The following is a 25,812-nucleotide window of genomic DNA, read 5'->3' as shown; positions in this document are numbered from 1 at the left end:
TGTCATTTTGTAGAATGCACTAAATAAATAACTAGACTCTGATTGGTTGCTATAGGCAACATCTCCACTCTCACAGTTTAGTAAATATACCCCCATAATCTTTCATGTGTCGTGGTCAACAACCAAATCCGGCCCCCTTGTGTCTTATGACTTGTTTAGAAACTGTTCAGGGTTGAAATACATGTCAGAAAGGGGGACAAACATGGCGGCCCCCAATTAGGGGGTGGTTGCAGACCCCTTTTCCACTCCAACATAAAAAAAACGAGAAGTATTTTAGGAGACAAATAGAAAAGTGTCATTAATGAACGGGGCTGGTTCTAAAATGGTAGTAGAGTGGACTTGGAGATTTTAACACCATCTAGACCCTAAATCTTATTGTATTCTTATTATATGGGGTGACCTTACAAAAGTGGAATGTTAGCGTGCGCCTATGTAAAGGCGGACAGATTGGTGCATGAGTTCATGCAAAAAGGCATTGTATGGGACATGTTTGCATAGTCATAAATAACTTTTGGCAAGCATAAAACTAGATATGATTTGTGGGTTTGTAGGGTGGACCAATGCCGGGGAAACTTATGAGCCAGTCAGAACCGTGAAACGGGGGGTGTATCGGAGAGTAAGGATGTACTAATTTAGGGCCCCCATCGCAATCTCTGAATACAGCCTGATAATCCGGAGATTTATTAATGATCAGTGGAAATGTGGGCGTGGTCCCTTCCCTCCCCAGGTAGATGTTACCTGTGGACTTCAGTCAGTTACCTGGACACCTGCACCTGCCTCTATTAATGATTAATGCTCTGAGGTTGGGAGCATCCTGTGTTGGAGACAAGGGGGGATCTGTCCGTCCAGGAAAGAGGAGGATGTCACAGGGGTTGGGGAGAGGCTGCCTGGAGAAGATGGAGGACGGAGAGAGATCCTCTAGGAGGGAGTGAGAGAACGCAAGCGAGACCATGGTGAAGGCGTCCAACTGCTCCCTGGATGGGGGGAGTTTCCCCCTTTCTTCCGAATTTTTCCAAGGTATTACGGTTCTTATGCTGTACGTGCCATTGTATGATCTGCACAGACCCATATACTTCCAGTGGTTGAGGTTCTATGTTTGTACAAAAGTATTACTGAGACCAGCTAGACAAGCCTACAGTAATTACTGGATTAACCAATTCATATTTAGCGATGTAGTGTAAATAAAATCCATAACCTAGTTCTTCACTACCCGAGCAGCCATAGATGTAATATCTTATCTCTGTTATAGATGAGGCTAGGTGGGCAGCAGAGGTGGCATAGTTATGTACGGTCACATCCTTATCAGACGTCTCTGTTTGCATCTTAATATAGAAGGTTTATTCATTGACAATCACAGTGTATAGAGTGCAGACTTGCTGCATGTAAACAGACAAGGTAAATGATGATATATTATATCACATAGTTTAGTCACAATTGGTATAAATCGGGAATATTTTAAGACCACTTAATTGCTGAAAAAGTGCCGCCTGACATTAAAGCGATATCTGGCTTCGCCCATTGCCAGCCAATGTGGTAGGAAATCTACACTTATATTTAGAGGTGCGAGGAAAGATGAGCGGAGATTCCAGCCAGAACATCATTGGGATGTGTCACCCTGGATGTTCCAGAGACACGTTGGATTTAATCTCCCCCAAAGTTCCAGGTGTACACATTAGAGCTCTTCACAAGTGCTCATTGGTGTGATCTCAGGAATATCAGATGTGATCTCAGGAACATTAGACCTAGATTAGGTGTGATCTCAGGAATGTTAGATCTAGATCATGTGTGCTCAGGAATAGTAGACCTAGATCAAGTGTGATCTCAGGAATGTTAGATCTAGATCAGGTGTGCTCAGGAACATTAGACCTAGATCATGTGTGATCTCAGGAACATTAGATCTAGATCAGGTGTGATCTCAGGAACATTAGATCTAGATCAGGTGTGATCTCAGGAACATTAGATCTAGATCGGGTGTGATCTCAGGAACATTCGATCTAGATCAGGTGTGATCGCAGGAACATTAGATCTAGATCAGGTGTGATCGCAGGAACATTAGATCTAGATCGGGTGTGAACTCAGGAACATTAAAACTAGATCGGGTGTGATCTCAAGAACATTAGACCTAGATCAGGTGTGATCTCATCACTATTAGATCTAGATCAGGTGTGATCTCAGGAATGCGCTCACCGGAGACATCTTGGGAGTGCGCCAGTTTCTGTTATATTTGGTGAGTGCCTTCTGACTTGATCTTAGGAACATCTGGGCTGGTGCGAGGTCAGGAATGTGCCCAACGGTGTTATGGTGATAGAGGTGGCGTCATCTTGTTCTTCGTTATAGTATTTGTCCCTCCTGGTGTGCTTATTTTTCTCTTTAGTGATAAAAAAGGACCTGTGGATATTCCTCATCCCCCTACTGGCTGGTTTGGTCCAGCTAGCTTTATTCCTGGAGGAGATGGGATTTTTCCTACGCAATATTCGGAGCACGCGGAGAACGGCCCTGTACCTCTGGATCCTGGGAGTTTATCCGGTGAGAATCGACCTAAAAGGTCCAGCAGGAACGGGGTTTAGCTGCAAATGGGTTCAATTATACCGTTCACTTCCCTGAGAGGAAAAAATGTTTAGTGATTGTTGTGTTGTTTTTTTGGCATGAGAGGTAATGACTGTGTCCAGCCCATTAGCATGAGAAGGGTCAAACTGGACACGTCACACACATGGAGGCAGCCATTTTGTGTGATGAACCAATATTATGGAGAATTCACTAAGAAATATTACCTCATGAATACAAGTCAGACCTGATGAATGTTAGTCAGGCAGTGCCTCAGCGATGTCCCTGGTTCCTAGTGAATGAATAGCCTGCATACTGGTTTATCCCATAAAATGGCTGCCTCCACAGCGGGTAGACCCACTTTAAGTGTGGTTAGGCTGTTACAGGAGAGAGGGCACCTGATGCTGGACTCTGAGAACGGTTAATTGGTGCTGGACTTTGTCAGGCGAGGGTTTGAGTGATACTTGGCTCCGGTAGGTGAGGGGTGAAGCCATACTAGACTCTGGCAGGATAGGCGTTAAGTGAGGTTGGGTTCTGGCACTAAAGGGGTGATGCTAAATTTTGGCAGGTGAGGGGTTAAATGACATTTCCTTCTTTCTGTATCACCCCCACATTAGGTATTCTGTGTCTCCGCCCTCATCGGACTGTACATTCCTCGCTCCTCAAGTATCTGTAACTTTGTGGCTTCCATGTAAGTCTGGGCCCTGGGGATAGAGTCTAAGCCGTGAGAATCACCCGAGTCTCCATTTTTAAATCTCTCTCCCCGTCCGCAGATATCACTCCATAACGCTGTGGAAGTTCCTGGACCTGATCACGGATTTCTTTGGGGGTAAAGCACAGATGCTAAAAGAATTGGGAGGTCGGACCATCCCCCCCAACCCTCCGCCATGCTGTTGTTGCTGCTGTTTCCCGAACATCACTGTGAACAGGTGGGCTACATGGCTCCCTCGATTGGTCGCTGGTGGATTTGTAAAGTGGAGATGTTGCCTATAGCAACCAATCAGATTATAGCTATCATTTATTTAATACATTCTACAAAATGAAAGATAGAATCTGATTGGTTGCTATAGGCAACATCTTCGCTTTTCAAACCCACCGGAAAACTCTCAGCTTGATATATTTACCCCCTAGATTACAAACAGGAAGACACATTGTGCACTGGGGCAGGCAGTAGGCTGCTACCTTGTAATTATGGTTTTCAGAAAATAAAAAACGTGTAATATATATTTTTAGATTAGGCAACACTCAGAAATGTTTACCCTGTTTAGCAAGGAGTTCAAAGGTCAACAAATTGCCCACAGCCCATGATCTGTCAGACTTCACGATACACTCATAGCCCCAGATCTGTGGCCTAAATTTCACATCCTGCTTTGTAGTGTAGCAGTAGGCGTCCATACTAGTGGGCCATGTGTATCTTTTAATATTGTACCTGCACTTCTTTCTGTGTCTCAGGAGTAATTTGCGGTGGATGAACATCGCTGTGTACCAGCTATCGGTTGTCCGGACTCTACTGTTTTTCATGGGCCTAATACTATGGACAGATGAGAAGTATGATTACGGAGATGTGAGTAATACCCAGAGTGGACTCCTGCTTGACTTCAGCGGAACAATATCCCGAATGACCACATTACTAACAGAACGGTGTCCCTAATGATTACATTACTAACAGAACAGTGTCCTAACTGATTACATTACTAACAGGACAGTGTCCCAAATGACCACATTACTAACAGAACAGTGTCCCAACTGACCACATCACTAACAGAACAGTGTCCCTAATGATTACATTACTAACAGAACAGTGTCCTGATTACATTACTAATAGAACAGTGTCCCAAATGACCACATTACTAACAGAACAGTGTCCCTAATGATTACATTACTAACAGAACAGTGTCCCAAATGACCACATTACTAACAGAACAGTGTCCCAACTGACCACATTACTAATAGAACAGTGTCCCAAATGACCACATTACTAACAGAACAGTGTCCCAACTGATTACATTACTAACAGAACAGTGTCCCAACTGACCACATCACTAACAGAACAGTGTCCCAACTGACCACATTACTAACAGAACAGTGTCCCAACTGATTACATTACTAACAGAACAGTGTCCCAACTGATTACATTACTAACAGAACAGTGTTCCAACTGATTACATTACTAACAGAACAGTGTCCCAAATGACCACATTACTAACAGAACAGTGTCCCAAATGACCACATTACTAACAGAACAGTGTCCCAAATGACCACATTACTAACAGAACAGTGTCCCAAATGACCACATTACTAACAGAACAGTGTCCCAACTGACCACATTACTAATAGAACAGTGTCCCAAATGACCACATTACTAACAGAACAGTGTCCCAACTGATTACATTACTAACAGAACATTGTCCCAACTGACCACATTACTAACAGAACATTGTCCCAACTGACCACATTACTAACAGAACATTGTCCCAACTGACCACATTACTAACAGAACAGTGTCCCTAATGATTACATTACTAACAGAACAGTGTCCCAAATGACCACATTACTAACAGAACAGTGTCCCAACTGACCACATTACTAATAGAACAGTGTCCCAAATGACCACATTACTAACAGAACAGTGTCCCAACTGATTACATTACTAACAGAACAGTGTCCCAACTGACCACATCACTAACAGAACAGTGTCCCAACTGACCACATCACTAACAGAACAGTGTCCCAAATGACCACATTACTAACAGAACAGTGTCCCAACTGATTACATTACTAACAGAACAGTGTCCCAACTGACCACATCACTAACAGAACAGTGTCCCAACTGACCACATCACTAACAGAACAGTGTCCCAACTGACCACATCACTAACAGAACAGTGTCCCAACTGACCACATCACTAACAGAACAGTGTCCCAACTGACCACATCACTAACAGAACAGTGTCCCAACTGACCACATCACTAACAGAACAGTGTCCCAACTGACCACATCACTAACAGAACAGTGTCCCTAATGATTACATTACTAACAGAACAGTGTCCTAACTGATTACATTACTAACAGAACAGTGTCCCAAATGACCACATTACTAACAGAACAGTGTCCCTAATGATTACATTACTAACAGAACAGTGTCCTAACTGATTACATTACTAACAGAACAGTGTCCCAAATGACCACATTACTAACAGAACAGTGTCCCAACTGACCACATTACTAACAGAACAGTGTCCCAAATGACCACATTACTAACAGAACAGTGTCCCAACTGATTACATTACTAACAGAACATTGTCCCAACTGACCACATTACTAACAGAACATTGTCCCAACTGACCACATTACTAACAGAACAGTGTCCCTAATGATTACATTACTAACAGAACAGTGTCCCAAATGACCACATTACTAACAGAACAGTGTCCCAACTGACCACATTACTAATAGAACAGTGTCCCAAATGACCACATTACTAATAGAACAGTGTCCCAACTGATTACATTACTAACAGAACAGTGTCCCAACTGACCACATTACTAACAGAACAGTGTCCCAACTGATTACATTACTAACAGAACAGTGTCCCAACTAACCACATTACTAACAGAACAGTGTCCCAATTGACCACATTACTAACAGAACAGTATCCCAAATGACCACATTACTAACAGAACAGTGTCCCAACTGACCACATTACTAACAGAACAGTGTCCCAACTGACCACATTACTAACAGGACAGTGTCCCAACTGACCACATTACTAACAGAACAGTGTCCCAACTGACCACATCACTAACAGAACAGTATCCCTAATGATTACATTACTAACAGAACAGTGTCCCAACTGATTACATTACTAACAGAACAGTGTCCCAACTGACCACATTACTAACAGAACAGTGTCCCAACTGATTACATTACTAACAGAACAGTGTCCCAACTGATTACATTACTAACAGAACAGTGTCCCAACTAACCACATTACTAACAGAACAGTGTCCCAACTGATTACATTACTAACAGAACAGTGTCCCAACTGATTACATTACTAACAGAACAGTGTCCCAACTGATTACATTACTAACAGAACAGTGTCCCAACTGACCACATTACTAACAGAACAGTGTCCCAACTGATTACATTACTAACAGAACAGTGTCCCAACTGACCACATTACTAACAGAACAGTGTCCCAACTGATTACATTACTAACAGAACAGTGTCCCAACTGATTACATTACTAACAGAACAGTGTCCCAACTGATTACATTACTAACAGAACAGTGTCCCAACTAACCACATTACTAACAGAACAGTGTCCCAACTGATTACATTACTAACAGAACAGTGTCCCAACTGATTACATTACTAACAGAACAGTGTCCCAACTGACCACATTACTAACAGAACAGTGTCCCAACTGATTACATTACTAACAGAACAGTGTCCCAACTAACCACATTACTAACAGAACAGTGTCCCAACTGATTACATTACTAACAGAACAGTGTCCCAACTGACCACATCACTAACAGAACAGTGTCCCAACTGACCACATCACTAACAGAACAGTGTCCCAACTGACCACATCACTAACAGAACAGTGTCCCAACTGACCACATTACTAACAGAACAGTGTCCCAACTGACCACATTACTAACAGAACAGTGTCCCAACTGATTACGGTACTAACAGAACAGTGTCCCAACTGATTACATTACTAACAGAACAGTGTCCCAACTGATTACATTACTAACAGAACAGTGTCCCAACTGACCACATTACTAACAGAACAGTGTCCCAACTGACCACATTACTAACAGAACAGTGTCCCAACTGACCACATTACTAACAGAACAGTGTCCCAACTGATTACGGTACTAACAGAACAGTGTCCCAACTGATTACATTACTAACAGAACAGTGTCCCAATTGATTACATTACTAACAGAACAGTGTCCCAACTGACCACATTACTAACAGAACAGTGTCCCAACTGACCACATTACTAACAGAACAGTGTCCCAAATGACCACATTACTAACAGAACAGTGTCCCTAATGATTACATTACTAACAGAACAGTGTCCTAACTGATTACATTACTAACAGAACAGTGTCCCAAATGACCACATTACTAACAGAACAGTGTCCCAACTGACCACATTACTAATAGAACAGTGTCCCAAATGACCACATTACTAACAGAACAGTGTCCCAACTGATTACATTACTAACAGAACATTGTCCCAACTGACCACATTACTAACAGAACATTGTCCCAACTGACCACATTACTAACAGAACAGTGTCCCTAATGATTACATTACTAACAGAACAGTGTCCCAAATGACCACATTACTAACAGAACAGTGTCCCAACTGACCACATTACTAATAGAACAGTGTCCCAAATGACCACATTACTAACAGAACAGTGTCCCAACTGATTACATTACTAACAGAACAGTGTCCCAACTGACCACATTACTAACAGAACAGTGTCCCAACTGATTACATTACTAACAGAACAGTGTCCCAACTAACCACATTACTAACAGAACAGTGTCCCAATTGACCACATTACTAACAGAACAGTATCCCAAATGACCACATTACTAACAGAACAGTGTCCCAACTGACCACATTACTAACAGAACAGTGTCCCAACTGACCACATTACTAACAGGACAGTGTCCCAACTGACCACATTACTAACAGAACAGTGTCCCAACTGACCACATCACTAACAGAACAGTATCCCTAATGATTACATTACTAACAGAACAGTGTCCCAACTGATTACATTACTAACAGAACAGTGTCCCAACTGACCACATTACTAACAGAACAGTGTCCCAACTGATTACATTACTAACAGAACAGTGTCCCAACTGATTACATTACTAACAGAACAGTGTCCCAACTAACCACATTACTAACAGAACAGTGTCCCAACTGATTACATTACTAACAGAACAGTGTCCCAACTGATTACATTACTAACAGAACAGTGTCCCAACTGATTACATTACTAACAGAACAGTGTCCCAACTGACCACATTACTAACAGAACAGTGTCCCAACTGATTACATTACTAACAGAACAGTGTCCCAACTGACCACATTACTAACAGAACAGTGTCCCAACTGATTACATTACTAACAGAACAGTGTCCCAACTGATTACATTACTAACAGAACAGTGTCCCAACTGATTACATTACTAACAGAACAGTGTCCCAACTAACCACATTACTAACAGAACAGTGTCCCAACTGATTACATTACTAACAGAACAGTGTCCCAACTGATTACATTACTAACAGAACAGTGTCCCAACTGACCACATTACTAACAGAACAGTGTCCCAACTGATTACATTACTAACAGAACAGTGTCCCAACTAACCACATTACTAACAGAACAGTGTCCCAACTGATTACATTACTAACAGAACAGTGTCCCAACTGACCACATCACTAACAGAACAGTGTCCCAACTGACCACATCACTAACAGAACAGTGTCCCTAATGATTACATTACTAACAGAACAGTGTCCTAACTGATTACATTACTAACAGAACAGTGTCCCAAATGACCACATTACTAACAGAACAGTGTCCCTAATGATTACATTACTAACAGAACAGTGTCCTAACTGATTACATTACTAACAGAACAGTGTCCCAAATGACCACATCACTAACAGAACAGTGTCCCAACTAACCACATTACTAACAGAACAGTGTCCCAACTAACCACATTACTAACAGAACAGTGTCCCAACTGACCACATTACTAACAGAACAGTGTCCCAACTGACCACATTACTAACAGAACAGTGTCCCAACTGATTACGGTACTAACAGAACAGTGTCCCAACTGATTACATTACTAACAGAACAGTGTCCCAACTGACCACATTACTAACAGAACAGTGTCCCAACTGACCACATTACTAACAGAACAGTGTCCCAACTGACCACATCACTAACAGAACAGTGTCCCAACTGACCACATCACTAACAGAACAGTGTCCCTAATGATTACATTACTAACAGAACAGTGTCCTAACTGATTACATTACTAACAGAACAGTGTCCCAAATGACCACATTACTAACAGAACAGTGTCCCTAATGATTACATTACTAACAGAACAGTGTCCTAACTGATTACATTACTAACAGAACAGTGTCCCAAATGACCACATTACTAACAGAACAGTGTCCCAACTGACCACATTACTAATAGAACAGTGTCCCAAATGACCACATTACTAACAGAACAGTGTCCCAAATGACCACATTACTAACAGAACAGTGTCCCAACTGATTACATTACTAACAGAACAGTGTCCCAACTGACCACATCACTAACAGAACAGTGTCCCAACTGACCACATCACTAACAGAACAGTGTCCCAACTGACCACATCACTAACAGAACAGTGTCCCAACTGACCACATTACTAACAGAACAGTGTCCCAACTGATTACGGTACTAACAGAACAGTGTCCCAACTGATTACATTACTAACAGAACAGTGTCCCAACTGATTACATTACTAACAGAACAGTGTCCCAACTAACCACATTACTAACAGAACAGTGTCCCAACTGATTACATTACTAACAGAACAGTGTCCCAATTGACCACATTACTAACAGAACAGTATCCCAAATGACCACATTACTAACAGAACAGTGTCCCAACTGACCACATTACTAACAGAACAGTATCCCAAATGACCACATCACTAACAGAACAGTGTCCCAACTGATTACATTACTAACAGAACAGTGTCCCAACTGACCACATTACTAACAGAACAGTGTCCCAACTGACCACATTACTAACAGAACAGTGTCCCAACTGATTACATTACTAACAGAACAGTGTCCCAACTGACCGCATTACTAACAGAACAGTGTCCCAACTGATTACATTACTAACAGAACAGTGTCCCAACTGATTACATTACTAACAGAACAGTGTCCCAACTGATTACATTACTAACAGAACAGTGTCCCAACTGACCACATTACTAACAGAACAGTATCCCAAATGACCACATTACTAACAGAACAGTGTCCCAACTGATTACATTACTAACAGAACAGTGTCCCAACTGACCACATTACTAACAGAACAGTGTCCCAACTGATTACATTACTAACAGAACAGTGTCCCAACTGATTACATTACTAACAGAACAGTGTCCCAACTAACCACATTACTAACAGAACAGTGTCCCAACTGATTACATTACTAACAGAACAGTGTCCCAACTAACCACATTACTAACAGAACAGTGTCCCAACTGATTACATTACTAACAGAACAGTGTCCCAACTGATTACATTACTAACAGAACAGTGTCCCAACTGATTACATTACTAACAGAACAGTGTCCCAACTGATTACATTACTAACAGAACAGTGTCCCAACTAACCACATTACTAACAGAACAGTGTCCCAACTGATTACATTACTAACAGAACAGTGTCCCAACTGACCACATTACTAACAGAACAGTATCCCAAATGACCACATTACTAACAGAACAGTGTCCCAACTGATTACATTACTAACAGAACAGTGTCCCAACTGACCACATTACTAACAGAACAGTGTCCCAACTGACCACATTACTAACAGAACAGTGTCCCAACTGACCACATTACTAACAGAACAGTGTCCCAACTGACCACATTACTAACAGAACAGTGTCCCAACTGATTACATTACTAACAGAACAGTGTCCCAACTCACCACATTACTAACAGAACAGTGTCCCAACTGACCACATTACTAACAGAACAGTGTCCCAACTGACTACATTACTAACAGAACAGTGTCCCAACTGACCACATTACTAATAGAACAGTGTCCCAACTGATTACATTACTAACAGAACAGTGTCCCAACTGACCACATTACTAACAGAACAGTGTCCCAACTGACCACATTACTAACAGAACAGTGTCCCAACTGATTACATTACTAACAGAACAGTGTCCCAACTGACCACATTGCTAACAGAACAGTGTCCCAACTGATTACATTACTAACAGAACAGTGTCCCAACTGATTACATTACTAACAGAACAGTGTCCCAACTAACCACATTACTAACAGAACAGTGTCCCAACTGATTACGGTACTAACAGAACAGTGTCCCAACTGATTACATTACTAACAGAACAGTGTCCCAACTCACCACATTACTAACAGAACAGTGTCCCAACTGACCACATTACTAACAGAACAGTGTCCCAACTGACCACATTACTAACAGAACAGTGTCCCAACTGACCACATTACTAATAGAACAGTGTCCCAACTGATTACATTACTAACAGAACAGTGTCCCAACTGACCACATTACTAACAGAACAGTGTCCCAACTGATTACATTACTAACAGAACAGTGTCCCAACTGACCACATTGCTAACAGAACAGTGTCCCAACTGATTACATTACTAACAGAACAGTGTCCCAACTGATTACATTACTAACAGAACAGTGTCCCAACTAACCACATTACTAACAGAACAGTGTCCCAACTGATTACATTACTAACAGAACAGTGTCCCAACTGACCACATTACTAACAGAACAGTATCCCAAATGACCACATTACTAACAGAACAGTGTCCCAACTGATTACATTACTAACAGAACAGTGTCCCAACTGACCACATTACTAACAGAACAGTATCCCAAATGACCACATTACTAACAGAACAGTGTCCCAACTGATTACATTACTAACAGAACAGTGTCCCAACTGACCACATTACTAACAGAACAGTGTCCCAACTGACCACATTACTAACAGAACAGTGTCCCAACTGACCACATTACTAACAGAACAGTGTCCCAACTGACTACATTACTAACAGAACAGTGTCCCAACTGACCACATTACTAACAGAACAGTGTCCCAACTGACCACATTACTAACAGAACAGTGTCCCAACTGATTACATTACTAACAGAACAGTGTCCCAACTGATTACATTACTAACAGAACAGTGTCCCAACTGATTACATTACTAACAGAACAGTGTCCCAACTGACCACATTACTAACAGAACAGTGTCCCAACTGACCACATTACTAACAGAACAGTGTCCCAACTGATTACATTACTAACAGAACAGTGTCCCAACTGATTACATTACTAACAGAACAGTGTCCCAACTGATTACATTACTAACAGAACAGTGTCCCAACTGATTACATTACTAACAGAACAGTGTCCCAACTAACCACATTACTAACAGAACAGTGTCCCAACTGATTACGGTACTAACAGAACAGTGTCCCAACTGATTACATTACTAACAGAACAGTGTCCCAACTCACCACATTACTAACAGAACAGTGTCCCAACTGACCACATTACTAACAGAACAGTGTCCCAACTGACCACATTACTAACAGAACAGTGTCCCAACTGACCACATTACTAATAGAACAGTGTCCCAACTGATTACATTACTAACAGAACAGTGTCCCAACTGACCACATTACTAACAGAACAGTGTCCCAACTGATTACATTACTAACAGAACAGTGTCCCAACTGACCACATTGCTAACAGAACAGTGTCCCAACTGATTACATTACTAACAGAACAGTGTCCCAACTGATTACATTACTAACAGAACAGTGTCCCAACTAACCACATTACTAACAGAACAGTGTCCCAACTGATTACATTACTAACAGAACAGTGTCCCAACTGACCACATTACTAACAGAACAGTATCCCAAATGACCACATTACTAACAGAACAGTGTCCCAACTGATTACATTACTAACAGAACAGTGTCCCAACTGACCACATTACTAACAGAACAGTATCCCAAATGACCACATTACTAACAGAACAGTGTCCCAACTGATTACATTACTAACAGAACAGTGTCCCAACTGACCACATTACTAACAGAACAGTGTCCCAACTGACCACATTACTAACAGAACAGTGTCCCAACTGACCACATTACTAACAGAACAGTGTCCCAACTGACTACATTACTAACAGAACAGTGTCCCAACTGACCACATTACTAACAGAACAGTGTCCCAACTGACCACATTACTAACAGAACAGTGTCCCAACTGATTACATTACTAACAGAACAGTGTCCCAACTGATTACATTACTAACAGAACAGTGTCCCAACTGATTACATTACTAACAGAACAGTGTCCCAACTGACCACATTACTAACAGAACAGTGTCCCAACTGACCACATTACTAACAGAACATTGTCCCAACTGATTACATTACTAACAGAACAGTGTCCCAACTGACCACATTACTAACAGAACAGTGTCCCAACTGACCACATTACTAACAGAACAGTGTCCCAACTGATTACATTACTAACAGAACATTGTCCCAACTGACCACATTACTAACAGAACAGTGTCCCAACTGACCACATTACTAACAGAACAGTGTCCCAACTGACCACATTACTAACAGTACATTGTCCCAACTGATTACATTACTAACAGAACATTGTCCCAACTGATTACATTACTAACAGAACAGTGTCCCAACTGATTACATTACTAACAGAACAGTGTCCCAACTGACCACATTACTAACAGAACAGTGTCCCAACTGACCACATTACTAACAGAACATTGTCCCAACTGATTACATTACTAACAGAACAGTGTCCCAACTGACCACATTACTAACAGAACAGTGTCCCAACTGACCACATTACTAACAGAACAGTGTCCCAACTGATTACATTACTAACAGAACATTGTCCCAACTGACCACATTACTAACAGAACAGTGTCCCAACTGACCACATTACTAACAGAACAGTGTCCCAACTGACCACATTACTAACAGTACATTGTCCCAACTGATTACATTACTAACAGAACATTGTCCCAACTGATTACATTACTAACAGAACAGTGTCCCAGCTGATTACATTACTAACAGAACATTGTCCCAACTGATTACATTACTAACAGAACAGTGTCCCAACTGATTACATTACTAACAGAACAGTGTCCCAACTGATTACATTACTAACAGAACAGTGTCCCAACTGACCACATTACTAATAGAACAGTGTCCCAACTGATTACATTACTAACAGAACAGTGTCCCAACTGATTACATTACTAACAGAACAGTGTCCCAGCTGACCACATTACTAATAGAACAGTATCACAACTGATTACATTACTAACAGAACAGTGTCCCAACTGATTACATTACTAACAGAACAGTGTCCCAACTGATTACATTACTAACAGAACAGTGTCCCAACTGATTACATTACTAACAGAACATTGTCCCAACTGATTACATTACTAACAGAACAGTGTCCCAGCTGACCACATTACTAATAGAACAGTATCACAACTGATTACATTACTAACAGAACAGTGTCCCAACTGATTACATTACTAACAGAACAGTGTCCCAACTGACCACATTACTAACAGAACAGTGTCCCAACTGATTACATTACTAACAGAACAGTGTCCCAACTGATTACATTACTAACAGAACAGTGTCCCAACTGATTACATTACTAACAGAACAGTGTCCCAACTGACCACATTACTAACAGAACAGTGTCCTAACTGACCACATTACTAACAGTACAGTGTCCCAACTGATTACATTACTAACAGAACAGTGTCCTAACTGATTACATTACTAACAGAACAGTGTCCCAACTGATTACATTACTAACAGAACATTGTCCCAACTGATTACATTACTAACAGGACAGTGTCCCAACTGATTACATTACTAACAGAACAGTGTCCTAACTGACCACATTACTAACAGAACAGTGTCCCAACTGATTACATTACTAACAGAACAGTGTCCCAACTGACCACATTACTAACAGAACAGTGTCCTAACTGACCACATTACTAACAGAACAGTGTCCCAACTGATTACATTACTAACAGAACAGTGTCCCAACTGATTACATTACTAACAGAACAGTGTCCCAACTGACCACATTACTAACAGAACAGTGTCCTAACTGACCACATTACTAACAGAACAGTGTCCCAACTGACCACATTACTAACAGGACAGTGTCCCAACTGATTACATTACTAACAGAACAGTGTCCCAACTGATTACATTACTAACAGGACAGTGTCCCAACTGATTACATTACTAACAGAACAGTGTCCCAACTGACCACATTACTAACAGGACAGTGTCCCAACTGACATTACAATGGAAATTAGTAACATGAATCATTACTTTTGAACAAAGCTCTAAGACATGCATCAAAAAAAGCTTTCCTGTGGTTATGATGAGTATAATACCTAGATACAATTTTCTAGGTATTAGTTTGAATCCATTTATTTGAATAAAAATCCAAAGTTGTAAGTAAAGTAACAGGGGGGGGTGGACAAAATAATGTATGTTTTAAGACCAGTCAGCTAGATCTGGTAGCGAGCAGGATCTATGAAGGAACCAGATAATATGAACACCCGTTGATACGAGTAGAAACGGCTCCCGAAAGTTAGACGGCAGAAGTTACTTTATAGGCGCATTATCTACCTGGCATCTGGGATTTGTCCAGCCCTGGTCTCACTCTTGCCCAATATTAAAACCAGTGTGTTTGTTTCTCTCCAGGTGCATTACACCAACCCCAACTCATACATCAACATCATCATCGGCCTGTCCACGTTCCTGTCCATCTATGGCTACTTACTGTTCTACAAGGCCACCAAGGTATCCCTGGAGGGCTACAGTCCACGTTCTAAATTCATCTGCATCACGCTGGTGCTGGTCCTGGGGAGTCTGCAGAACGGGATCCTAGAGACGATGTCCGCCCTGGGAGCAATCCCTTGTGTGCCCCCCTTCACGGTGGAGACCCGTTCTCAGAGTAAGTGAGAAGGTGGGGTAGGTGGCTTTGAAAACTAGGCAAAAATCCCCGAAGGGCTGTAGGTTGGCAGGATCCAATTACCTTGGCTATAAAATGTATTCCTGTCCTTTGGTATTTCTCATTTTCTTACATCATGGAGTCAAAAACGGTGCAAGTCTAACACTGCGCATTGTCCATAACGTGAATCATGTTGGCATGACCATAACACGGTGCTTCAAAGACGGGGAGAGGTTGCCCTCCTGCAGAGGCCCAATTATAGCCCATACTGTAACCCCATGAAGAATCAGTGGAACAATCGAAGAGAAATCGATTGGACGCTGAAGACTGTATCCAAATTGCTGACATCAAAATGCCCCTATATGGATGCTCTCGTATAAAAAATGAAGCAACATCATTTCTCCAAAACTGGAAGTTTTGAAGTTGAAACTTTCAAAGAAATTTTGAATAAATTCAATAAAATTTTGAATTCCAATAATTAATAATATATGATTTCTTTCCTTTCAAATCAAGGAGGTAACGTCAGCGTATCTAAATATATTTGGGGGTAAAAAGGTAAAAAAGTTTCCTGACCCCTGCACTAGGGGAAGGGTGTTCACTATAATATTGGAATAAGAACATTACTACTCATATGTTATAACAGTATAATATGCATCTGAATAGATCAATATATTTATATATCTCCACAGCCATCTACAATTATTCCATCACGCTGGAGATGTTCTTTATCAGCCTGTTCGCCCGCTACTGTTTCCGGAGGGTGGAGCCGTGCCCCGAGAGAGACTCGTTGACCCACGAGGAGACGCACAACAAGTCCTCGCAGACCACCCCGATGGATGTGTACAGTCTGTCCGAGGAGGATGGGGTGGGCATGAACGCTGGTTACATGAGCGACGGAGACGAGACCCTCTGCCACATTGAACACGCGCCGCTGGATAAGTACGACTTCCTGCAGGCAACCGTCCCGGTTCTGCCCCGCCACAGTACTGTCAAACCCCAATTGCGGAACACGGGCCTGGAACTGGGTAACATGGTCTTCCCTCCGGGACATGAAGGTTCCGATGTGTCAACAGCGCCACCAACTGGTAAAGGTGGGCTGCAAGTGCAAGCACAGATTAATTATATCGGCATTAATGACGCGACGGTCGTTTGACAGCTGGGATAAGAATCGAGTTCTCACTACTAGAACTTTATATCTGACTGACGGCTGACAGGGAATGCCAAGACTTGTAGTTCCACAACTTGTCCATAATGCTCTGCACTGTGATAGGTACACGTCGGTCTACATCATTAACCAAGTCCCAGGCGCTCAAGAGTTTAACACATCCAGAGGACTTTAATTCATCTGCTTGCACAGGCCTGCGACTTTAACTACATCCAGTATCCTGTGGTTTCCTTCTGAGTGTTTCCAGCGGTGTATCTGTATCATGAGATGGAGATTTAGTTCCCTCGCCCACAGAGAGGACACAAAGCCGCCCTCTAGATACGACTGTACCCGATGCAGAGCGCAAGGTCGTATGCAGGCGCAAAGAAAATCAACAACTCTGATTGATGATGCAGATACATGGCTGAAAACACAGAAGACAGAAAAAAAAAAAAAAGAAAGGTGTTTTGTAAAGTTGGAAGGAGAGCAGTAAATTAAATTCGTGCGAAGGTGGACAAACCTTTTCTTGTAAAACGCGCTGACAAATCTCAGCGCTTGACGTAATGGCTCTTAAAGCAGGAGTAGGCAGCGGGTCAATTATATGCTGAGCAGAACGTCATTATATAAGAAGAAGCAGAACTTTATTGTAGAGAATGGAAAAACATGCAAAGTGTTTCGGCATCTTCAAACAGGAGCTTCGTGTGATGGGACTTATTATAGAAAATACAGATAGTTATTTTTATAAAGGTGCCACAAAGGTCCTCAGAACAAAACAGCAACAAATTACACGGTACAGTGGGGGAGGAATACAAGCAGACCAGCGTGAGACAAGCCTGTGCGCAGGAACATAGACGCAGCGTACAGACTAGGAGACGAGGCAGGGAGAGACGTAGACACCAGGCAGGAGGTGACTGAAAGGGGTCCTGTAGGTGGACAAGACCGGGGTAGGCTGGAAAACAAGAGGATAGAGAGGCCTGTTTCTGAGAGCTTACAATCTAAAGGGGAGGGGTTGACACAGAGTGGATTTGTAGGTGTGGGGCATGAGTTAGGAGGAGGGCTGGTAGGCTTTGATGAAAAGAGGAGGTTTGTGGGAACATTTGAAGCTTTAGAGACTGGTGTAAAGTCTGGTTGGACGCAGGAGTTCCATGAGTGGGAAGCAGCACGGGAGAAGTCTTGGAAGCGGGAGTGGGGAGAGGTAATCAATAGGGAGTTGAGACGGCGGTCAATGGCAGAGCAGGGAGGGCGAGATAGAGTGTGGCTGGAGAGGAGGTCAGAGATTTTGGGGTAAGAGAGGATTGGCTGAGAGCTTTACAGGTGAAAGTCAGGAGTTTGAACTGGATTACGTAGGAGACAGAGCCAGTGCCGCGACTGGCAGTGAGGGGAGGCGGAAGTAGGGCGACGAGAGAGGATAATCAGTCAAACGGCGGCATTGAGGATTATAGTACAGGTACAATAATAACCAAACAGAATCAAATACAAATAAACTACAAATCTTGTGTCCATATACAATGCTCATGTTTTACATTCTCTACAACACAGCTCTGCTTTCACCTATTTCCCCGAACGGTAAGCCAAAGGGTTGGCCAAACACAACGCACCAATTCTTCCCCTGTACACACACACTCCAAACTCTAATGAAGATGTACAAGTCCTTCTTTATTTTTTTTACAATTAAAATGCTAATAAATAAAAGAACGTTTCATTGTGTATAAAATAACATACGACGCTCTAATCGTTAAAAGATAAAAATAAAACCATTAACAAGAAGGACATCAGGAGGAGATGGAAAGACGCTGGATGGGCGCCCCTTCGCGGACGTCGGAGCCTTCTCCCTCGTTGGCTGTTGCGTTAGGGGGCTTACTCAGCGGGGACGGCGGTCTTTCTTTGGCCAGAAGATTATTCTTCTTTAAGAAGCAGGCCTCTTCGTACGGTGGGTGAATAGGGGGCTGATTTGGGGACATGTAGCAGTATTCTTTACCAGTATCCAACTGCAGAGAGTAGGAGAAAAATCAATGCAGATGCGAGATGTCTATGCTCTAGTAGGAATCCTAACATGTATCGCACACACTTACCTGCAGAGGGTATGTTCTGTCAGAGTCATAGGCACTCAGATCCCCACACGCCAAGAAGGGTACAATCACCCGGTTAGGACCTTCAAGCTGGTTAAAGTCCACATCTAGTGAGGAAAAAGAATATAATGTGATTACAGCAAAGCGCGGCGCTAGATCACAGTCTGGACCGTAACATGACCCCTCCTGCTCACCGTAGCAGTGGTCCAGTAAGGGATTTGACATGTTGGGTATGTACCCCTCGGGTGGGCAGTAGCCTTGGCACACAACAAAGGCTTCTGCAGGAGAGACGAAAAAATTAACAACAAACTGGAAGGAATCGCGGCTCCAGGTACACAATATTTGTAATAATAATTACATCTTCATGTACGAGTTTCATATCCCATTGCGTTATTGATAGTCTATAAAAAACAGCCCTTGTCCCCCAATCCATAGGTGCCATAGACTGAATACAACCTAAGTTCGCGAACCTCAACCTGAAAACTATCCAATGCCCCCTCCTCCATTTTTATACTTTGATGCTTTGTAAAGACATATAAAAAGGAGAAGATGAACTAAAGTCAATGTAACCCCCCAGAACAGTCCCCAGGCCCTTCCTCCATCTCGCTTTACCGATGCTGGAATTCCGGCTGCTTCGGGGCTTAGCACAGGTGACCTCTCGGAAAAAGATCTTCAGTTGTGAATACAGAAGGGTGACGTCCTTTCCTCGAAATATCTGAAAACAGCGAACCTCCCGTCGGTAAGTGGCTCAGCTGCCTGTTATATAGTCAGAGAAGTAACCACTGACCTGGGGGTACCCACCTTAGCCACGAACGTGCCCCCATTCCTCAGCACATGAGTGGTAATGTTTAGAGCCTGCGAGGAATCAGACAATGTTACTACAATGGGAATCGGGCTCGGTCCTGTACAGGTAATATCACGTGAACTAAAGCTGGTTACAAGTCAAGCGACCATCATTCAAGGATCATCGTGCAATGGACGGACGAGCTAGGTTGATGTTAAAACATACCTAGGAAATCATGTATTACTTTTATCAAACAGTTCCATGAGAAGACTTCAAGTCAGTGACTTAGGGTAATAACTGTACACCCTGCCAGTAGCAAAACTATATATATTGTTAAGAGTTTATAGATTTAAGTCAGTGACTTTTAATTTGCTTTCTCTAAAATATGACAGCCTCCATCAAACAACTTGTAGATTATTTTCTGACCTCCAAGGAAAGCCTTTGATTATATATTACAATGTATGGAAAAATCTTTTCCCACTTTTTCCGAAGCACGATAAAAACGTAGACTCACCGCCAGTAGAAGCTGTGCTTGAATATATTCATCAATGTCATGTAGACCGGTGACTAGAAGCCAAAAAGAAGAGATCAGATCAGGTAGTGACCTCGGCCATGTTTACTAACAACACCGGGGGACAGAACGAAGAGGGGAGAGTAACTGCAGAGAGACGTCACAAACAGGGGAATTGGGGGGACGGAGGATGGTCGTCATTACCATCCGGAGCGCCGTCGCACACCACAAGATCCGCCGGCTGTCCCTCAAAGTGACGGATGATCTCATGAGCTGTGGAAACCTGAAGTGAAGGAAAACCAAAAGAGCTTACAATTTAGAATGCAGGATGTGAGCCCAGCATGTTCCAATTAAATACATGGAAAAGCTAATTATTATGTAATTTTACACAGTATAAACCAGAACTGACAAATTTAAGACGCAACTAAAGATAAGATATGAGTTGATTCAATATGAAAAAACTTTTCCTGTTCATCATCAGCTATTTCTATAGCACCATTAATTCTGCAGCGCTGTACAGAGAACTCACATCAGTCCCTGCCCCATTGGAGCTTACAGTCTAAACTTGCACACACACAGACAGAGAGAGAGAGAGAGAGACTAGGGACAATTTGATAGCAGCCAATTAACCTACCAGTATGTGTTTGGTGTGTGGGAGGAAACCGGAGCACCCGGAGGAAACCCAGGCAAACACGGGGAGAACATACAAACTCCACACAAATAAGGCTCTATACACTGACAGAATCATGATAAAAAAAAAATACGGTGTCATGAAATGGAAGAAAAAGACGGCACTGTCCAACTGAGCTTACAATCTAAGAGGTGTGGGTATTTTGCATTTTTGTTTAGTTTTCAGTGGTACGGCTGGAATGAGCAAAGATGATGTAGACATAAAAATGAACATTGCGTTGGCAGCTGCGGACACAAACAAGAACGTGGAGATGCCCAAAGGAGGAGCTAGACTGCCCACCGGTGATGCATTCATCGGAGAAGGGGTACAACGCTAGTCTCACATGGACTCTGCCGATTCATCTCTGGGGTACCGTTGGCCTTGAAAAAAACGCTAGGGAGCAGAATACCAGTCCCCTTCCGCCTAATACTGTATATATATAATATCAGACCCCAAGTTGTGTTATGTTATCAATCCATCAGCTGCTTATACAGTTACGGAGCTGCACTTTTCGACTGCCAAGACTCAGTATTAAAGCAAAGTCTTAGCTAGATGCTCCATCAAATACCCAACCACAGCTGGTACTAGGATACCGCAAAAGAAATTACCTTGGTAATATCACCTTGAATTTGGATTACTCCAGGTAGAGGAGCCATGGCTTGCAGATCCACCGCGACAATCTTCACCTCCGAAGTCTCACCGCTAGTCCTGTGTGGACAGAAGACAAGTCCCTCACCTGCTCTAGATCATACGTCTGCCCCAGACGAGGTGTAATACAGAAGACCCCTCTCACCTGAGCTTCCTACTGAGAACCTGGCTCCAACTCCCAGGTGCCGCACATAGATCCACTGCTCTCTGCACCCCTAGAAGACAAAGAAACGCGCTGCGTCATCCCAACGTCACCATAGCACATTGGGGTCATAGATCGTTGGAGCCGTCGGAGGGATCCGCCCTATTGGAGAACTAATCGAAGATAAGTAAAGCTCTGTATTTTATCTCATCTTAGCGAACTCTACCCAAAACTAAATTTCAACTTTTGGGTGCAATTCTTTATTAATGTTCCTGGGACAGAGCTGTGTGTTATCAGAGAGCTGGCCTGACACGGCGAGGTGACCTATGCAACAGACTGGAGTATTACAGTGGTAGACGCCACGGAGCTCCGGCACTGTTGCGGTGAGCGTAGCGTTGTTATGATAGTACCTTGGAAAAGCTGATACTCCTCGTCCAACTGAAGCAACTTAAAAGCACTACGCGCCCTCCAGCCCTCCTCTTTTGCCAGACGGTAATAGATGTCCCTCTTGTCCTTGGAGGAACGCCCCATGATTTTTCCTAAAAAGAATAGAGGAAATAGGAAAAGATCAGCTCAGCGATGAATAACAATTCAGGTATCACAGGGAAAGAGAAGGGATACCGTAAGTGGATGTCAACGTTAGAACAGGGTTAGGCAAGCTGTGGCTCGGAACTAGTAACACCGTGCAGCCTGTGTACTATAGTAAGGAGTTAGGATAGCAACCATTAAAACCCATATGAAAAACTCATGCCATACGGGTTTCTAATAAATGTATACTGGGTTATGGATAAAAAAAAAAACCAGGATATTCTAATCAGTTCCTGGACACTTATAATTTTATAGTAATATTTTGCATTTTATTTGTTTTGTTTTTTAATTTGGAGATAAGGGGTATATAGTACGTCTGCAACCAGTTATCTGGCATCAAAACCAAAAATGTGAACATACTTAAACTGTAAAGAGAAAAGAGCATATAAACTTAATTTTTGGATTTATTTATTTTTTTGATACTTAAAAATGCTAGTATGACCTCCACTAAGTGATCATTAATGAAGTGCATACAAAACACAATTTAAATTACATGGGGACTAAATAGTTACATTACTACTATATTTTTTAAACAGCAACAATTTATCCTACAGCACTTTACGGTGTAATGATAGGAGCATGACGGACATATTAACAGATGAGAACAGACTGAAATAGAGAACTCTGCTGCCTCTGTGAGAGCTCACAATATAAATATTATCAGATTTTGTATCAAACCCCATAATCTATTAATGCAGGTGATTAGTAATACAGGAGACTGACAAATACAAAATATAGGACAGAGAGGATTGAGCTGCAGAACTGTCCACAGGGCTACTAGATTGTATGCATCAAAAGTAAATGACCACTCAATGCAACATAGGAAACTTGTGGCTCTTCAGATTTTGGAGGACTACAAGTTGCAGCAAGCCCTGACAACCTCAGTGTTGGGACCTGTAGGTTGCTTGTGCCTGTTTAAATGGCGTGGTGCATGGGGTGCAGACAGCTAGTGGCAATATGGTGGAAGGTAGGGGGCAACAAGGGTTCACTTAACGTGGCTGCAGATTATACTCACCCACCAGCTCCCTCCTGTGTGTCCCAAAATGAAAGAACTGTCTGAGAGGCGGATTTGTGACCTCACAGTTTGTCTAATGCTAAGTCTCTAACAAAACGGCCGACAGCGGACATATGCGTGTACCAAGGGTAATACTCTAGTGACGGTAACTGAGGAATATTCACCCAATTTTATTAACACAGAACAAACCCGGAAGTGTCGCTGCGATGGCGGAGCTGGGCCGGCAGTTACAGGAGTACGTGGCGCAGAATAAAGCCGGGAGCGGCGGGAGCTCCGCGGCCTCGGCCCCCGGGGAGAGCTCGGAGCCCGGCTGGCGGGCCTGGCTGCCGTCCTCCGGCGTGGTGTGGTCGTGGAGCCCGGTGGACGCGGACCCCTGTCTGCCGGGGATGACCGGGACGCAGCGGCTGATGGCGGCCGGAGGGTGCGCGGCGATGGCGGCTCTGTGCTTCGGGCTGGCCGGCCTGTACCTGCCGCTGCTGGTGCTCCGGGCCCGGAAGTTCTCCATGCTGTGGTCCCTGGGCTCCGTGCTGGGCCTGTCCTCCGCCGCCCTCCTGCGGGGCCCCAGCCGGCTGCTCCGGGAGCCCGAGCCCTGGGCCCTGCTCTATCTGACCGCCCTGGGGGCCACGCTGTATGCGGCCCTGGGGCTGCGGAGCACCCCGCTCACCCTGCTGGGAGCCGCCGCCCAGGTCATCACTGGAGCCGCCTTCCTCCTGGGGTTACTGCCGGGCGGAGCCGCCGGGAGACGCTACATCAGCGGCCTGTGCGGGTCCCTGGTCCGGAGAGGAGTCTCCAAAGCGCTGCCTGTGTGAGGGCTGACCCTGGGGGGGGTCTGAGGAGCTGAGGATCTCTGCCCTGGTGTGGCCCCCTACCCTCTGTGGCCCTGAGGAGCTCTGCCCTGGTGTGGCCCCAACCCCTGAGGATCTCCGCCTTGGTGCCCGCTACCCCCTGAGGATCTCTGCCCTGGTGTGGCCCCTACCCTCTGAGGATCTCTGCCTTGGTGTGGCCCCTACCCCCTGAGGATCTCTGCCCTGGTGTGGCCCCTACCCTCTGAGGATCTCTGCCTTGGTGCCCGCTACCCCCTGAGGAGCTCTGCTCTGGTGCGGAGCCCCCCTACCCTCTGTGGCCCTGAGGAGCTCTACCCTCTGTGGCCCTGAGGAGCTCTGCCCTGGTGTGGCCCCAACCCCCTGAGGATCTCTGCCTTGGTGCCCGCTACCCCCTGAGGATCTCTGCCTTGGTGCCCGCTACCCCCTGAGGATCTCTGCCCTGGTGTGGCCCCTACCCTCTCAGGATCTCTGCCTTTGTGTGCCCCCTGTACCCTCTGTGGACATGAGGAACTCTGCCTTGGGAGACCTGGAGACCCCCCCCCCCCCTTACCTGAGGATCTTTGCCCTGGGGGACTCCCCACCCTGATGAACTCAAGATCTCTGTCTTGGTGTGGCGTCCCCTGAGGAGCTCAGCCCTGGGATACCGATGAAGGACAGAGTATAGGCCTCCTCTGCACCAGAGTAGGGTCTGTGGCCATACAGATAATAAACTGACTTAACAATATTTTAGGATATGGATACAACTCTTGCTACTCGTGAATGTGCTACGAATGGTGGACACTGCTTCTTGTCATTCACAAGCCTAATGGCAGGGACATGGCCATTAGTCATTACCTTAATATCCGTGAGATTAAACACAGTGCATTAATTCCAACAATGGGAGCCCCCTGGACGTTACCTCTTTGACATGAACAAAGTCTTCATTTTGCTACTAAGTTTGACTAA

General features: G+C 43.7%; 3 protein-coding genes across 4 annotated transcripts; 2 read left to right on the top strand and 1 right to left on the bottom strand.

Moving 5' to 3' along the window:
• The first annotated feature begins 361 nt into the window (after window positions 1–361).
• Window positions 362–19,305, top strand: LOC142101242 (organic solute transporter subunit alpha-like). The gene is made up of 7 exons (XM_075185563.1): window positions 362–1,017; window positions 2,375–2,526; window positions 3,162–3,235; window positions 3,318–3,473; window positions 3,997–4,108; window positions 16,223–16,475; window positions 17,162–19,305. Exons 1-7 carry the CDS (start codon window positions 951–953, stop codon window positions 17,623–17,625), a joined length of 1,278 nt encoding a protein of 425 aa, XP_075041664.1. The 5' UTR covers window positions 362–950; the 3' UTR covers window positions 17,626–19,305.
• Window positions 19,252–24,591, bottom strand: FTSJ1 (FtsJ RNA 2'-O-methyltransferase 1). Of its 2 annotated transcripts, none has more exons than XM_075185561.1 (11): window positions 24,511–24,591; window positions 22,851–22,979; window positions 22,444–22,513; window positions 22,259–22,358; window positions 21,185–21,263; window positions 20,984–21,036; window positions 20,487–20,540; window positions 20,298–20,400; window positions 19,880–19,963; window positions 19,689–19,792; window positions 19,252–19,604 (listed from the first exon to the last, which is right to left on the bottom strand). In XM_075185561.1, the coding sequence occupies exons 2-11, from the start codon at window positions 22,969–22,971 to the stop codon at window positions 19,389–19,391; spliced, it is 984 nt and encodes a 327-aa protein (XP_075041662.1). In that variant the 5' UTR covers window positions 22,972–22,979; window positions 24,511–24,591; the 3' UTR covers window positions 19,252–19,388. The 2 variants fall into 2 exon arrangements, with proteins under 2 accessions (XP_075041662.1, XP_075041661.1); XM_075185560.1 differs by lacking the exon at window positions 24,511–24,591 and adding an exon at window positions 24,044–24,139.
• SFT2D3 (SFT2 domain containing 3) lies at window positions 24,207–25,812 on the top strand. The gene is made up of 2 exons (XM_075185562.1): window positions 24,207–24,872; window positions 24,913–25,812. Exon 1 carries the CDS (start codon window positions 24,250–24,252, stop codon window positions 24,850–24,852), a length of 603 nt encoding a protein of 200 aa, XP_075041663.1. The 5' UTR covers window positions 24,207–24,249; the 3' UTR covers window positions 24,853–24,872; window positions 24,913–25,812.

This window comes from Mixophyes fleayi, chromosome 9 (genome assembly GCF_038048845.1).
Source record: "Mixophyes fleayi isolate aMixFle1 chromosome 9, aMixFle1.hap1, whole genome shotgun sequence".
NCBI classification, from domain to species: Eukaryota; Metazoa; Chordata; class Amphibia; order Anura; family Limnodynastidae; genus Mixophyes; species Mixophyes fleayi.
This window is presented reverse-complemented; position numbering and strand designations above follow the sequence as displayed.